Source organism: Limulus polyphemus, unplaced genomic scaffold (assembly GCF_000517525.1).
Source record: "Limulus polyphemus unplaced genomic scaffold, Limulus_polyphemus-2.1.2 Scaffold4930, whole genome shotgun sequence".
Classification (NCBI taxonomy): domain Eukaryota; kingdom Metazoa; phylum Arthropoda; class Merostomata; order Xiphosura; family Limulidae; genus Limulus; species Limulus polyphemus.
Window position 1 is genome coordinate 1 of NW_013670540.1, and position 17,447 is coordinate 17,447.

The following is a 17,447-nucleotide window of genomic DNA, read 5'->3' on the forward strand; positions in this document are numbered from 1 at the left end:
GACACAATACAGTTGGATTATATAAAGACTGTGTAGTGTATAAAACACAATACAGTTGGATTATATAAAGACTGTGTAGTGTATAAAACACAATACAGTTGGATTATATAAAGACTGTGTAGTGTATAAAACACAATACAGTTGGATTATATGAAGACTATGTAGTGTATAAAACACAATACAGTTGGATTATATAAAGACTATGTAGTGTATAAAATATAATACAGTTGGATTATGTGAAGACTGTAGCATATAAAAATTTAATACAGTTGGATTATATAAAGACTATGTAGTGTATAAAACACAATACAGTTGGATTATATAAAGACTATGTAGCATATAAAACACAATACAGTTGGATTATATAAAGACTATGTAGCATATAAAATATAATACAGTTGGATTATATAAAGACTATGTAGCATATAAAAATATAATACAGTTGGATTATATAAAGACTATGTAGCGTATAAAACACAATACAGTTGGATTATATAAAGACTATGTAGCGTATAAAACACAATACAGTTGGATTATATAAAGACTATGTAGCGTATAAAACACAATACAGTTGGATTATATGAAGACTGTGTAGTGTATAAAAATATAATACAGTTGGATTATATAAAGACTATGTAGCATATAAAACACAATACAGTTGGATTATATGAAGACTATGTAGCATATGAAAACATAATATAATTGGATTATATGAAGACTGTAGCATATAAAACATAATGTAGTTGGATTATTTGAAGACTGTGTAGCATATAAAAACATAATATAATTGGACTATATGAAGACTGTAGCATATAAAAGCATAATACAGTTGGATTATTTGAAGGTTATGTAGCATATAAAAGAATAATACACTTGGTTTATTTGAAGTCTGTTGCATATCAAAGCATAATACAGTTGGTTTATTTGAAGTCTGTTGCATATCAAAGCATAATACAGTTGGTTTATTTGAAGTCTGTTGCATATCAAAGCATAATACGGTTGGTTTATTTGAAGACTTGCATGTAAAAACATAATACAGTTGGTTTATTTGAAGACTATGTAGCATATAAAAGCATAATACAGTTGGATTATTTGAAGGCTATGTAGCATATAAAAGAATAATACACTTGGTTTATTTGAAGTCTGTTGCATATCAAAGCATAATACACTTGGTTTATTTGAAGACTTGCGTATAAAAACATAATACAGTTGGTTTATTTGAAGACGCATATAAAAAAACATAATATACTTGGATTATTAGAAGGTGTGTGTGATCTAATAACTAAAAATTTAGAGATTTACAAAAAAATTATCCCAGCTTTTAGATGTTTTTATGATTTTGTTTACAAGTTTAAAGTTCACAGTTCAGTTCTCTGTAATGGACAGAGTACAGATAGCTTATTGTTTGGTGTAGTGTTATGGCATCACAGAAGACATGATAAAGTATACGTGTAATTGTTTTCTTTACACTTAAAATGTTCTAGAAACGTCATACTTTCATGAAACAACATTCCAACATTATATCAACATCAGAATTTTGAAGCTGTAATAGTAAATATTGAGCTAAAAAATTATGTTTTGGAGATACAGGTCATTATTTTATTTACATTAATAGAAATGTCTCAAAATGAACTTCAGTTTGTGTTAAAATATATTGAGAATAATGGTGTACCTATTGTTTTTACAAATTATATTCTTTATATTTGTAATAGGCAATTAAACATCAGGCAAGGATTAATAAATTAATTCCACAAGTTCAGCAGCTGTTAACAGAGGGTGCTCTAGTGGAAGAAGTAGTTCTAGATAATGTTCCAAAATTGATGAATATAGTTCGAGAATGTAATGTCACTTTAAGGTGGATGATTCTCCATACAGCATCATTGTCTCCAAGTAAGATTTTTCAATATTGTAACTTGTACTGTTGGATCAAGACTGTTGTTAATTGAAAAACAGAGAAAATTTCAACATTTTTGGTGTAGATTTATTATGACAAGGGTGAGATATTGGTTCTTAAGTATACATTGGAATAACATAGTCAACTGAAAGTTTTATATCAGATTGAACTTTCATAATCTGCCTGTTTTGTGTTACAAGAAAACACTGGTTCTTAAATACACATTGTGATAACATAGTCATCTGAAAGTGAGATTTTAGCTTTATATCAAATTGAACTTTCATAAGCTGCCTGGTTTGTGTTACAAGAAAACACTGGTTCTTAAATGTGATAACACAACTGTCAAAAAGCAGTTGTTGTCTTCTGTACTAAATAATTTGTTCAATAATTATAGAAAACTTTATGTCACTAAGAAAACTGGAATTGCCTAAATGACATTTACATTGATCTTGCTACACATCAAGTTCATGATGATCACCTAAATGACATTTACATTGATCTTGCTACACGTCAAGTTCATGATGATTGTGGATTAATCTGCCTCAGTTGCTTTAGAATCAAACATTTGATTTGTGAAATTTTTCGTAGTTAAACAGGCTGGAATTATAGTCTAATGATGAACAACACAATGACAAAAGTGATGAATAATGACATATTTATCAAAATTTTGGAAAACATTTTGTATTTATTTCAGGAATATACTGAATTTATGTGTTTTCAAAAACATTTAATAAATGTTATTAAATCATTTTTGTGTTCATCATTTATTTGTGTAGTTTTGAACATTTTAATGACAACTCAAATTTTCTAGACTTGAACATTAAATGATTGTGGATTTCAGTTCGTGAATGTTAGATTTACCTTTATATGAAATTACAAACCATATTAAGCTGAACCTTTTGACAAAGTTATTAAAGGCTGATCACTGAAAAGTTTGGAAAAAGAAATAAGGAATGAATATCAGACATTACAGTTTTTTGAATTCATATTACTGTGCATTGAGTAGCCTCTGTATAGCTGTTTCTGTTTCATGTTTCTTCTAAAATGTAAATAAATGTTTGTAATACATACGGTTAAGTACATCATATTACATTCAATTTTGTGTATGTAAATTAACAAATCATGTGATAACTAAACCCCAGTGTAAAGCCATAATGAATGGCATATATTGGAATTATATCCTTACATTATTTAGTGATTTGTAGGTATTGTGATGCCACCAAAATGTTTTGCTTTTCAGAAGTGTATAAAACAACCCATTCTGAACCAAAATATTCATACACTCAGATCATAAAGATGTGTTCAGATCATGGAATTATAATTTCCAAGATAGAGATATTCCTTGTACTTAATGGCATTGGAAACAAAGGAATATGAATAAATCTAGGGCACTAGGACCATCAGAATGAGGCACACATTAAGTTATGCACCAATCAGGGTAAGTAAGCAAAGTTTTCTGTCTTTTAACAGGTAATAACCTGTTTACACAAAGTTGTCAATGTATCTCAGACAACTGTACAAAATGTAGCCAAGAAAAATTATCACGTGGAAAAATGATAGAAATCATGTGTACACAAGCTGCTTTCACAATACATCCATTGAACTGTTGCATATTTGAAGCAGTTGGAGAATGAAATGGATACTCATGCTATTCTATACAAAGATATACATGTCAAGTTTCCAGATGCAGCATCTATGGATTTCTGTTGGATTGGAATGTTCAAATGGGCACTGGAATACTGTCATACTTGTACATTAGATGAATTATAGAAAGCAAGCCAGAATGAGTAGTGTGATTTTGACAAAACAATCTTATGATGGAGTCTTTTACAGTGGTATCTATGCTGCAGGGCTATTGTTAAGTTGCATGGTCATTATCTAAAGCATGACCTGTTATTGCAACATGGACTGTATAACAATGTTGTGAAGCTTTACAATTGTTTTAATGTATTATACTCAACCTTTATATTACATAAACTGTTGTCATTTTTTTACTAAAATACCTATTGTTAGAAAATTATTCAAAATCCATTGTTTTTTGACAAAATTTTAAAAAGAATATTAACATTTTTTTTCAAGGTGCTGAGACCAATAAGAAATGTCGACAAGTAAGAGATCAGGTGGTAGCAGATAGTCGATACAACCCACTTCAAGTGTTTCAGCTTCTACTGTTTACAGCACAGTTTGAACTCAAGATCAAAGAAGTGAGAAGTTTTGTAATCTTTAAGTATATATTTAGTTTATTTGTCACTAATGCTATATTTAAAGGAACCCTTTGCTAGCAAAATTTGTCCTTTTTTCTGACCTACACTCAAAATATATACTATAATAAATTAACCATCAGTCATGGGAAAAATAAAAATGCTATCTCTACACACATAGCAAACGTTCAAAACTGCTACATATTTTATGAACTGTGGAACACCATTGATCGATGCTGGTGAAAGCCGATAAGCCAAGCAGCTGTCAAAACTTGAAAATGGCGTCACCTGTGCTTAGCTATGATAACAAAATAGGTATAGATCAACTGATATACATGTAATTATATTTCATTTATTTGTGTCAGTTTGATAATTAAAATGGATAATATTGTGAAAGTATAAGGGTACAGTTTCGAGCCAGAGTTGACAGGTGAAGAACTGTCTGTTCTGACCAAAAATGTCAAGATCCAAACGGAGAATAGCAGTGACCGCGAATTGAATGATATGAGACTGTATAGGAAACACTGACTGGTGTACTTACAAAGAATGTTTACCACTGCCAACTGATATCAAGTCTTTTTGTTGCAAAATGTCCAAAGGTCAGAGAACTGGATCATAATGGGTGTATCACATTACATGAATGATTCAGTACCTTCTGTTTGGATCATGATGTCCTGCAACTGGCACTACTTATGATATATAATTCACTGAGGAAAATTTCACCACCTGATCCAATCCAAAACAGGTGAAATTCATTTTAGAATTGTTTGTGACAATAACAACAGCATTAGTAATAATAACAATAATGATGATAATAATGAGCGAATCTTGATTTCAGATCTGTACGTTTAGCTATGTATAGATATTACATCTATTGTGTGCATATTAGATTAGGAAAAAGAAGCAGAAGACCAATCTCTTCTTGTGTAGTGAAAACTATCAGAAAAACCTCCAGAACCAGATGACATATATCAACAACATTCTTCATCAATTATTTTAAATGCTGACTATGCTTTCTCAGTTTTGTTACAACCAGGAGAACAACAAGTAGGCATTTTGACAAAAATTAAGTCAAATATGTAAAATGAAATTGAGCTGCTAGAAAACAAGTGATCCATCAAACAGTTTCTCTAAGCACTTGTGACATCACTACATTGGAAAAATAAATGTCAAGGTTGTTCGCTTCAGCATTTTATGTTTTATGAAGCAGACGGGTTGGTAGCAGGTCTTTCCATAAAATATGTCTTTGTGTAAAAAGAGATTTATTACTTACAAAAAGGAGTTTATATACAAAGGGATAATAAGCTATATATTACACACGTTATTCAGGAGTAAAGTGTTCCTCTGAGGAACAATTTTGTAACAGAATCAAGGTGAAATTATTCGGAATTGTGTGGACTGTGTATCCTATTAAGGTGAAGTTATCAGGAATTGTATGGACTATATGACCTATCAAAGTGAAGTTATCAGGAATTGTATGGACTATATGACCTATCAAAGTGAAGTTATTAGGAATTGTATGGACTATATGACCTATCAAAGTGAAGTTATTAGGAATTGTATGTACTATATGACCTATCAAAGTGAAGTTATCAGGAATTGTATGGACTATATGACCTATCAAAGTGAAGTTATCAGGAATTGTATGGGCTATATGACCTATCAAAGTGAAGTTATCAGGAATTGTATGGGCTATATGACCTATCAAAGTGAAGTTATTAGGAATTGTATGGGCTATATATCCTATCAAAGTGAAATTATTAGTAATAATATCACCTTTTTTCAAGGTGATATCATGAAGGTTCTTATTAATGTATTATTTGTTGAAGTGAAATAATTAATGATTTAACACCTGTCAAGTAGATATTTCTGTGGGATCTATGACTTGTTTAGGTATTGTTATTATTGTCTGAGGGACGTAACTCTACTGGAACTCTGGCGTTATTTTTGAAGAAACAAAACGTTTTTTTTCTTTTTTCTGTTGTATAGATTATTTTGTGGTTTGATTGTTTTCGATGTACTAAGTAATATTTTGTTTCCTACAATTTCAGCTAACCAATCAGTTTTCCCTATACCTAGGTGTTGATGCTGGGAAAGAATTATGTATATGTTATAGAACAGGTTTTCACGAGTTTCTTTTTGTTTATATGCAGTTATTTATGGAGAGAGATAAAGAATAAAAATATTCTATTTTGCTAAATGTTTTTTCAGATGTTCAAACAGTTGCTAGCTGACAAGCAGGACAAGTGGAGTCGTTGTAAGAAAGAAGGGACAGAAAGATTGAGTGAGCTAGCTGAAGTTTTCTCAGGAACGAAGCCACTTACTAGAGTTGAAAAAAATGGTGAGAACAAGTGACTTAAATCTCAATTTACTCTCTGTTTAACCAAGGTTTATATGAACAATATGTTTGTAACCTACCAGCCACAATTCGAATCAGTACATCACATTTTGAACACCAGTAGATCTGGATGATTAGATGAACTTCAGTTATTGTTTTTGAATTTTTTAAATAAATTTTTTAACTACCCTTTGTTTAATCCGGTACAACAATCTAGGATTAATTTACTTTTTATCCTTAAATGTTGTACATGAAAATATATATATATATACAAATAATATGAAACTTGTAACAGTCTGAGAATATAATTAATACTGTTCTGTGGGTTTGTCTTATCAAATTATATATATGTATATAAGAAGAAAAATGTGAAGGAGATAAAATAAAATAGACTTTTAGAGAAAAACATCACATTCAAAAACTATGGAAATAAATTATTAACTTGGTGATGTTTCGAGCAAATGCTCTTTTTCAAGCCAGAAACAAGCCTGTCAGTTAATGACAATTACAGGAATGTTTAGAAATGAAACAATACACAAAATAGAATGTAACGCGAGATAGAACTATGAGAATTAAACGATATAATAAAGCAGGTGATTAAAAAGCAGTATTAAAAATTATTAGAAATATAGAATAACTTTACATATCAAAGGAAGAAATAATTTAAACACTTTAAGATAATAAAAAAAGGTATTAGAAAAATTATAAAAAGAAGAACCGTTCGTTAATACCCAATGGACTTAAACAACCCAATTCAAAAATTATTTTTTTAGGGCTGTTAGTTTCATTGATTTGTTGGCTTCCCACAGTTAAAGCCATAACATAAAATGTTTTCAGTTAAACATGTTATTAGGGCTGTTACTTTAATTGCTTTGTTGGCTTCTCACAGTTAAAGCCATAACATAAAATGTTTTCAACTAGATGTGTTATCAGGGCTGTTAGTTTCATTGTTTTGTTGACTTCCCACAGTTAAAGCCATAACATAAAATGTTTTCAACTAAATGTGTTATTAGGGCTGTTAGTTTAATTGCTTTGTTGGCTTCTCACAGTTAAAGCCATAACATAAAATGTTTTCAACTAAACGTGTTATTACGACTGTTAGTTTCATTGTTTTGTTGGCTTCCCACAGTCTGTTGTGATTTTTTTATCACTATAATAGATATAAGTGTTATAAGATTTGTGTTAGTTCTCATTTATCATAGATTATGTCTGTGTAAACATAACTACAGATTAAAATTAATGTTTTAAGTTTACTTCAAAATTACTGCTTCTCATGAGTTACTGTTAAGAATTTCCCTGTGCTCAGAGCATTATAAGTTAACTTAGACTACTGGACACTTCACTATAGAAATAACATGTGAAGTTCTAGTGAGTGAGAGAAGCAAACATACATGTATAATGATGTTATTGTTCAAAAACAATTAGCTACTGTGAACTGTACATTGGTAAAGGTAAATATGGTGTATCTGTTGATAAATTTAAATATTGTGTGGCTGTTGATGAAGGTAAATTATGGTGTATCTATTAATAAATTTAAATATTGTTTGGCTGTTGATAAAGATAAATTGTAGTGTGTCTGTTGATAAATTTAAATATTGTTTGGTTGTTGATAAAGATAAATTGTAGTGTGTCTGTTGATAAATTTAAATATTGTTTGGTTGTTGATAAAGTTAAATATTGTTTGGCTGTTGATAAACATAAATATGGTGTGTGTGTATTGACAAATGTATGTTGATGAATGTAGCTGTAATATGAACCAGTTTTTAATAAACCCCGGATCATGTTAGTGTACAGATAACTGGAAAATAAAGTTAGTTTGTAGATTTAATATGAACCAGTTTTTAATGAACACAGGTTCTTGTTAGTGTACAGATAACTGAAAAATAAAGGTAGTTTGTAGCTGTAATATGAACCAGTTTTTAATGAACACCGGATCATGTTAGTATGCAGATAACTGGAAAATAAAGGTAGTTTGTAGATTTAATATGAACCAGTTTTTAATGAGCACCGGATCATGTTAGTGTACAGATAACTGGAAAATAAAGGTAGTTTGTAGATTTAGGTTCAGGTCAATGTTTTTATGCTACAATCTTATTTTTCTTCTTAAAGATTTAGTTTTTTGAAGCTTCCAAGGTATAATTTTTATACTTTTTAGAAAACCTTCAACACTGGTTCAGTGAAATGGCCAAACAAGTAGAATCACTAAATTATGAAGATACTACTGCTACAGGTCGGAAGATGGTTCAGTTGATTCAAGCCCTAGAGGAAGTGAGTACTTTAAAGAGTTTGGGTTAGGAATTTCAATTTATTAAGCTCATTGTATCAAATAGGTGTCCATTGAGCCCTAGAGAAAGTGCCTTAATCCTATTCAGTTTGGTGAGCACCTTCAAGATGTGGAGTGTATAAATAATCATTCTAAATTTATTTCAACATTGTATTACTAAAAATGTTTTATAATTGATATTTTGTCATTTTTTAACACTTATTAAGTTATAACCTTTTTTGCACAGCTATGAGAAGTCTCATCAGACACTGTCCTCCATTTTTTAGAATACTTTTTATCCTGATCCCACATTTGTATATTTGCTAATGGACTTTTTTTCTTTTTTAGTGTAGGTTTTACTTCTCACATGGTTTTCCTTCTATTTCTCTGATTTTATTTGTGAAGTATCTCGTTCACAACATTTTTTGTCTTCTCACAGCCTGTGATCTGAGAAACTGCTAATGAAACTCAGTTTTGAAAATAGCTACAGGTATAGATTAAATACCACTGGATAGAAAAATGTATTACTTTGTGTCAGTATAAGGTAAATAAAGTGATATGAGACAAACAGTGAAATGTAATGGGTTTAGAAGAGTTTGGAGCAAGTCACAAAGCTGGGATTTTTTATTGTTTTTTTAGACTTTCTTTTCAGGGTTGAAAATGTTTTATGTTAAATTATGACAAAACATCAGGTAAGCCTTGTTAAGTTGAGAGAGTGTCAATATATTCTGATGACTAAAATTTGACTCAAATCATCACTTACTGAATATTATTGTTAAATTTATCATATTCTAAGAATGTACAAAAATATAGAAACTATTTATTGAAAAGAAACTATATTTATTTAATATGAAGTTATTTCAGCCAAGAATATTGTTAGCAAAAACATATTGTTACCAAGCCTGACCTGACACCAGTGTAACAGGTCAAAATATAGGTCACTCATAAATTTGTCGCTTTATGTGGTGTCTTTTACGATTTATAGTCAGAAGCAGTGATTACTACAATGAGTAAAATATATTAGTTAATACCACTCTAGTTGAAATTGATTATATACATAAAATAGAACTTTTTTGATCAACAATAATGTATACTCTAAGATGAAAGAAAGTGTTTTTAATGTTTTTCTAAACACTTTCCCTCAACAAAACTTTTGGAAATTTCACAATGTAAAAAATAAATTAAATTATATGACTTTTTAAACTAGGTACTATTTAGTAAATTTTTGCAAAGTTTCCAACAGTTTAGTTGAGTTTTTCCACTGTTAGAAGGAAAAAAAATCAAGGGGTATCAATTATGTCCCTTCCCTATTCCATACCTATCACATTCCGGAATTTAAATTAAAGGTAAGGAATGTTCAGTTTACTTAAGATCCATAAGGAGCGGAATTGTTTACATACTAGCTCTGTATGGTTTAATTGGTCGGAATTCCTGTAGATGTTTCTGTATGCTCTGTACAATTTAAAAATGTTTAATATTACATTATTATGTTTCAAAAAGTAAAGAACCTATAAAGGTAAACATTCTAAATGACTACGATGGTGCAATTTAACATGCTACCTTTAAGCTTGTTCAAGTTAATTCAAACAATACTGAGATGAGATGATGATCTTGTTAGTTTACTGAAAAGATGATTAGGTAAATCTGTGAAAGACTCAGTAATTCAGTTCATTCAGGAGGTGCTTCAAAACCTGCTACATTTTTAATGTGTATGTATACTAGTTTCCAGATAATTGCATCTAATACAAAAGCACAATTTCCTGAAGAATGGATTAACATCCTATTAAGTCCAAATTCATCTTCTCACAACCATGTTGCTCTTTTGTGTTATTGATTTGCTAAGTAATGAGTGATTTTGTTTGAGTGATAACTTTCTTATGAAATAGAAGGAACTATTCACTGTTGTAGCACTTTAAAATAACTTCTTTAAAATATCATAATTTTGAAAGTTAAAAATAATGCAGGTTTCAGAATGTTTTACTTTCTCTAATATGTTTGTGAACTTATAATTATTGAAAATAAAACTAAGACTCCTACGACTTTTGTAATGTGGACTAAGGAATAAACTGAAAATCTATGAAGGTTATAATAAGTAAGAAAAATGTGTTGATTTTAGAGCTTATCAGTTTATTTTCATTCAAAGTTAGAGGATTGTATTAAAAATCAAGAGAAGTATTAGAAAAAATGAGCAATTTCTTAATACTTTAGAAGTAGTCCTTTAAAGTAACCATGAAAATTTTGAATTATTTAGTGAAAATATGGCTTGTTTAATGATGCTTTTTTTATCACTTAACAATTATCTGTTGTTAAATGTTTTAGTTTTCAACACCCGCCTCATGAGCCAGTTCAGCATCTTTTGGTATTAAGCCTAGGATATTCAGCAGGGGGGTTATTTTGATAGACCTTGATAATTGAAGTTGGCACAACTTCTGAAATGAAAAAAAAAAAACTAAATGTTAATGAAAATATGTCATGATGAAATCTGTATGGATTATACTGTGGTTGTACCATACTGGGCATTATAGCATTCTTCTTTTATTTACTCTGCATTGCAGAAATGACATTTTTGATTTGAGAATCACTAGGGAAATTATCTTGTAATGCTTCATCTTCAACACTGCATCTTTGAGCTCTAGTGTGTCATTAGTTTCACAAAATATTGAAACTAATGATTTCTTGTATATGATTCCACTTTTTGAAGATAATGATACTGTTGTATTATGTTTTGCTGTCAATCCAGTAATAAATTGACAAATCTGTAATTCAGCTGGTATGTCAAGTCGATTGGATATCTTCCAGTAAGTTCTTCCCTCAGCCAACCTGGACCAACAGTTTAGATTAATTGCCACCTTAAACCATCACATTCACAACCACATTTAGAATATTTGAAACATGATTGATATGTCATTTTCCTTTACATTTACAAGTTAACTTCTCCATATAGATGTTGGAAGTATCCCACACACTACAAAATTTTAAAAATTAAGAAAACAGCTAAAATGGGATTTAAAATACATATCATTTAAAACAATGTTTTACCACTGTTAACATGGCATCACTTTAACAGTGGTGAAACATTGTTTTTAAATGATATATTTTTTCTATGTCATTTTAGTTGGCTCTCATGGTCTTGGGTCAGATCATGGGTCCAGTCACAGATCTGGTCCAGTGTCCTAGACCTATAAAATAGTGCCAGATGTCTTCTGTTTATTTAATAAAAACAACTCAAACCTTTCTGGAGTAACTCCTTTTTTTTGGATCCACATCAAGATGCTGGCCTGGCTCGTGTGGCAGGTGTTAAAAATGCTGTAAAGCTTAACAAGTTTATAACTTAGCTATTGTGAGTTCCTAATTGTGGCATTTCTTACAGGTTCAAGAATTTCATCAATTAGAGAGTAACCTACAAATTAGACAATTTTTAGTGGACACACGTAATTTTCTCCATCACATGCTACGTACTATTAACATTAAAGAAGAAGTGTTAATCACTTTACATATTGTAGCTGATTTGTCTTATGCCTGGGAGCTCATCGATAGGTAAGCTTACCTTACACTTATCAGGAAAAGAAATTACTGTAGATATCTTTGTTTCACAGAAATATTTCCAGATATTTTTGTATGTTGGATAGAGCTGGGTGAAATGGAACTTGCTAATCGATTAAGCATCCGACTCATTATTAATCAGTTAGATTCAATTATTCTAACATGAAACACATTTTTCTATTTTCAGCATGTTTTGAGTTTTCTTTAAATATATATACTGGAAACATGATTACTACTATTTTGTGAGTTTATCCCTATATATATTTTCACAATACTACTAAAACTACAGAATTTTTATTGATGAAAAGAAACATTACTTTGTTAAATTTATTATAAATCAGAAAAATACTAAATATAGCAGAAACTAGTGAGATAACTATTAGGTGCATATTAACCCTCTGAATATGGGTTTGTTTATTTTAACCAACCTTGTAACCATGAAACTATAGGTACTATAACTCTGGATATACAAAGTGTATCTTCATGATATTTGGCAAGCTTTAAGAGAATTACAAGTCGTTTGATGCAAAATATAGGTTTATTAATAAAGAATTTTTACTAAAGATTTGTGTGTAAATCTATGAAGCCTTCACTAAGTCATTCTGAGCACAAGGTAATCTTCATGTTAAGAATAAACATACTTTTTTAGTCTTACAGTTTTCATATTTCATTTGCGTAACTCTAATACCTCTTCAATGAATATAAAAGGTTTTTTTCTTCCATTAAAACTTTATATTTCATCTGCTGTGTTCTCTACCCTAACTCTAAAATAGCAGAATTAGCTAAGTTGAGAATATGAAGTAAATTCAAGTTTCTCTTTTTTTCCTTTCTAGATTACTGCATATTGTAACAAATAATTACATGCTATTTATTCTTACAGCCAGTGTTGCACTGGAAAATGGTTGATAATTTCTTATAAACCAAGCAAATAAGTACTGTGGTGATGTTGCAATGTCTTTCACCCTTAATGTTGTAAGGAAAATAGGTGAAGCAACAAGATTCATCAAATTCAATAAAAATCAAGTTTGATTATACATTTCTTGCAACATTTCCTTAATTACTTGATAGTAGGTTTCTAATCTTATTTTCAGTTGACAATTTCAGCAACACATAAGTAGTGAAAATTTTAATCATAAATAAATCAATATTACAAACAAAACAGTAATATAAAATATCAAATCTTACAGAACCTAATACACAAGATTTATACACAGTACAGAAATGCTCAGTTCTTAACAGAACTATCTGTACATGTTCATGAAGTCATGTGATGCTGCAGTCACAAGCCGTGGTGCAAATGACAACGTTTAACACTTTGTTCATAGCAAATTCTCAAACATATGACAGTGAAACACGATCACAATACCTAAAAATTTCTCAACCATTTGACATCTATCGTTTTCATTGCAGTGAAGGATTATTTGTGTTGTTTTTACTGCATATTACTAATTTTTTTTTTAATCTTTGACTTTGTATAAAGTTTCTGTGTTTGTTGTTGATTCTTTTCTTTAGTTACACACCCTATATGCAACAAGGTGTTAAAAAAGACCCTTCATTGGTGATTAAACTCAGAGCAACATTTTTGAAGGTGAGACCTACATTTTTTTGTGTATGCGTATATCTTGAAAGAAAAGTATTGCCAGGAAACAGTTTTCCTCATGAAGACTCTCTCTCTTCAGCCAAAAGTGAAGATTTTAATGGATAATGAGATTATAACCTGCATTTCAGCCTATATAAGATTTCATTGTTTTTCCTAGATTTTAAGCTGAGTTTCAACTATTGTAAGATTATAGTGGATAACTAGGTTATGACATGCTTTTCAGTCAGTATAAGACTTTGATTTGTATCTAAATCTTAACAATAAATTATTTTATTTGCTACATTTAGTGACACTGTTTTGTGTATTTATTTTGTTCATAATTAATATTAGTGGATGAATACTTGGTATCAACACATTCCACTCTTTCCAGCTTGCCTCAGCTCTAGACCTTCCTTTGCTGCGTATTAATCAAGCCTGCAGTCCTGATCTCATGTCTGTATCTCAGTATTATTCTGGAGAACTAGTGGCTTATGTACAGAAAGTGTTACACATCATCCCAGAAACCATGTTTGGCCTTCTAGCTCGGATCATTCAACTACAGACCAGTCAGATCAAAGAAGTCCCAACTCGTTTGATGAAAGATCAATTAAAGACATATGCACAGTTAGAAGAACGTTTTGAGGTTTGTCAGATATCATTACCTTTATGCTCTTATTGCTATTTTTAGTATTCTCAAAATATTCTATATCAACATTCCCTACAGATAACGTTACCATTATACACTTAATGCTATTTTTATACTGTCAGATTTGTCTATCAGTAGAACATTTATCCTGTTCTACTCACTGTTCATATTTTAATTATTTTGTTTAGTATAAAACATGACTTACAGAATGTCTCACATTGAATATCTGTGTAACTACCCAGTGGAAAATCAACTGTACTCTTAATTTCTGTGTTAATCCAAAATATGTTGTCTTCTTTACACTCAGTTGTTGTTATTTAGTATAAAACCTGCCTTGCATACTGTTATTTCATTAAGTAGAATACCCAACTGATGATATTTCTCTTCCCTTGGTAATAAAAATTGAAATTTCATGTCTAAATTCAATCATTCTGTGGAATGCTTGCCATATACCTGCGTTAACCCATCTTTATTAAACAATTTATGGACTTCATCTCTTATTGTACTGAAGACACGAACAGAAAAACAGTGGGTGTACAAACTGTATTCTACTGAAGACAGGAACACAGAAACAGTGGGTGTACAAACAGTATTGTACTGAAGACAAGAACACAGAAACAGTAGCTGTACAAACAGTATTGTACTGAAGACACGAACAGAAAAACAGTGGGTGTACAAACAGCATTCTACTGAAGACATGAACAGAAAAACAGTGGGTGTAAAAATAGTATTCTACTGAAGACAGGAACACAGAAACAGTGGGTGTACAAACAGTATTCCACTGAAGACAGGAACACAGAGACAGTGAGTATACACAGTCTCTGTCTTTGAAGGTTTGATCATTAGTAAGGAATTCGAACATAGTTCTGAACACTTGAAGGCTTGACAGGGAGCATTCAAGCAGAGTCAGGTTTTTTTCTCTTGTTAACATAAACTGTTTAACAATAGTTAACATACATTAAATGTCACTTGTGGAAAATTTGATTGTACTTATATAATGCTCATCACTTGAACAAAAGGTTGTTGTATTAAAAAAAACACATGCACCAACAAGACTATATGTAGCATCTCATTCTATGTATTAGAGCATACAATCAAGATGAAGCAAGGGAAGAGGGTATGTTTATAATTGTTTGTAATTCATAATAATTTTTTTTTTATTATTTAATCATGTGGCTGATGCCATTATCCAATTAATGAACAATGTTTAGAAACAAAATGTGACTGATAATTACACTCTTGTAACTTTTTTATTTAAGGTCCATTCTACTAAACATGTTATTTTAAAAAGGAAATGCATAGATATTTCTTGAATATTCAACTCCTTGATTTGAATGTATTACATTTAAAAGTTAAATCAAGTTACTAAAAGTTATTGGCTAAAGTTAGAAAATTCGAAAGTGTTCAGTAATTTCACTGTTCATTAAATCCTGTGTATTAAATTTACAACAAATGATCTATAATTAAGCTTATACAATTACCTTTCTACACTGTGCTTTCTTTTACAAGTAATTATACTTATCTCACCTTTGTTTTGGGGTTAAACACTAACCCTCGGTGAAGTGCAGATGCCACTTGTTTAACTAACTCCTTACGTATTCCATCTTCCAATAACTGCTTAGGATCAATTTGAATTATTCCAACTAACGTACGTTTCATCATCAGTATTCCCTCAGTGAACACAGAAATGGAGTGAGTTAAATGAGCTACCTATAAAAGAAGTGAACATAATTATAACATACAAAATGCTCTGATATAATGAAACAATTGGAGTGCTAAACGTAGTTGGGCTGACAAAATCAGAACAACTGTTTTAGTGTAGCATATGGAACACTTGTATGGCTAGTACTCTAGAAACTTTAAATAGTTTGTGTAAGTCAGATAATTCTAATGGATGTTTACAAACAGGCGATGAGAATGTAAAAAAAAAAGATATTCTAAAGGAAATTTGAAGCGGGAGTACAGTCCAAAAAGGTATTCCCTAAAGCTATGAACACAGAGTCTACAAACACAGTGAGCATACAAACAGTATTCTACTGTAGACAGGAACAGTGGGTGTACAAACAGTATTCTACTGAAGACAGAAACAGAAAAACAGTGGGTGTACAAACAGTATTGCACTGAAGACACGAACAGAAAAACAGTGGGTGTACAAACAGCATTCTACTGAAGACACGAACAGAAAAACAGTGGGTGTACAAACAGCCTTCCAAAAGACCCATAATTCAATATCTATAAAGTAATCCTTAATAAATATGAGTTTTCTTTTCTTTCCTGTAATATACTTTTGTATTTGTCAAGTTGTCAGGTATGAGAATTTCCCACTTTCTTCAACATACCACTGATTATTCACAAAATTGATGCAAATCTAACGAGAAGAAATTACACAATATTTTGTGAGGAATAGTTTGAGACTGAAAACAAAATTATTTCACATACTAAATAGAAAACCTTTGTTACAAGTCACAGAAATAAACACTGGAGTCTGAAAGTCAGCTTTATTAATAACAAACATCTTTGTAAATCATTCTTTGCTGAAAGTCAGTGATGAAAATCAACACAAGGTGATGTTGATGGCAAGGAAAAATTCTGTTGGTCATTTTTCAACAAACTAATGGTACTTAAACTCAAACATAACAGCAGAAAGGTGGAAAACATGGCGTACAAACTTGGCAACTTGATGAAAGAATAATTTTTGTCAGTGAATTCAATGTCCTGTTGTGGAAAAATAGTATTTTTTTATATACTTATTAGTGCACAAATATAGGGGATACAAATGTAGATGCAGCAATGTTAATATTAACTGTGCATGAATAACTAAATATTAAGTTAAATGCACTAAATTTCCTGTAAAAAAAATAAGCCATTTTATACTCTCCTTCACATCTCCCTCCATCGATCACACACATTATTATTCAGTGTCAGAGACTTGGGACCAGTAAATGTGATCAATACTGCTAACATTATTATTCAGTAATATACT

The 17,447-nt window shown here is 30.5% G+C and overlaps 1 protein-coding gene across 1 annotated transcript in view; it reads left to right on the plus strand.

Moving 5' to 3' along the window:
* Positions 1-1,712: 1,712 nt before the first annotated feature.
* LOC106471871 (WASH complex subunit 5-like) overlaps positions 1,713-17,447 on the plus strand; it is a gene marked incomplete at its 5' end in the record, with an annotated part of 35,906 nt that continues 20,171 nt past the window's right edge. The window contains 7 exons of the mRNA XM_013932497.2: positions 1,713-1,890; positions 3,974-4,098; positions 6,307-6,436; positions 8,589-8,701; positions 12,067-12,233; positions 13,752-13,827; positions 14,210-14,461. Of these exons, the coding sequence (XP_013787951.1) occupies positions 1,713-1,890; positions 3,974-4,098; positions 6,307-6,436; positions 8,589-8,701; positions 12,067-12,233; positions 13,752-13,827; positions 14,210-14,461 (1,041 nt within the window). The remainder of the gene's footprint in view (positions 1,891-3,973; positions 4,099-6,306; positions 6,437-8,588; positions 8,702-12,066; positions 12,234-13,751; positions 13,828-14,209; positions 14,462-17,447) is intronic.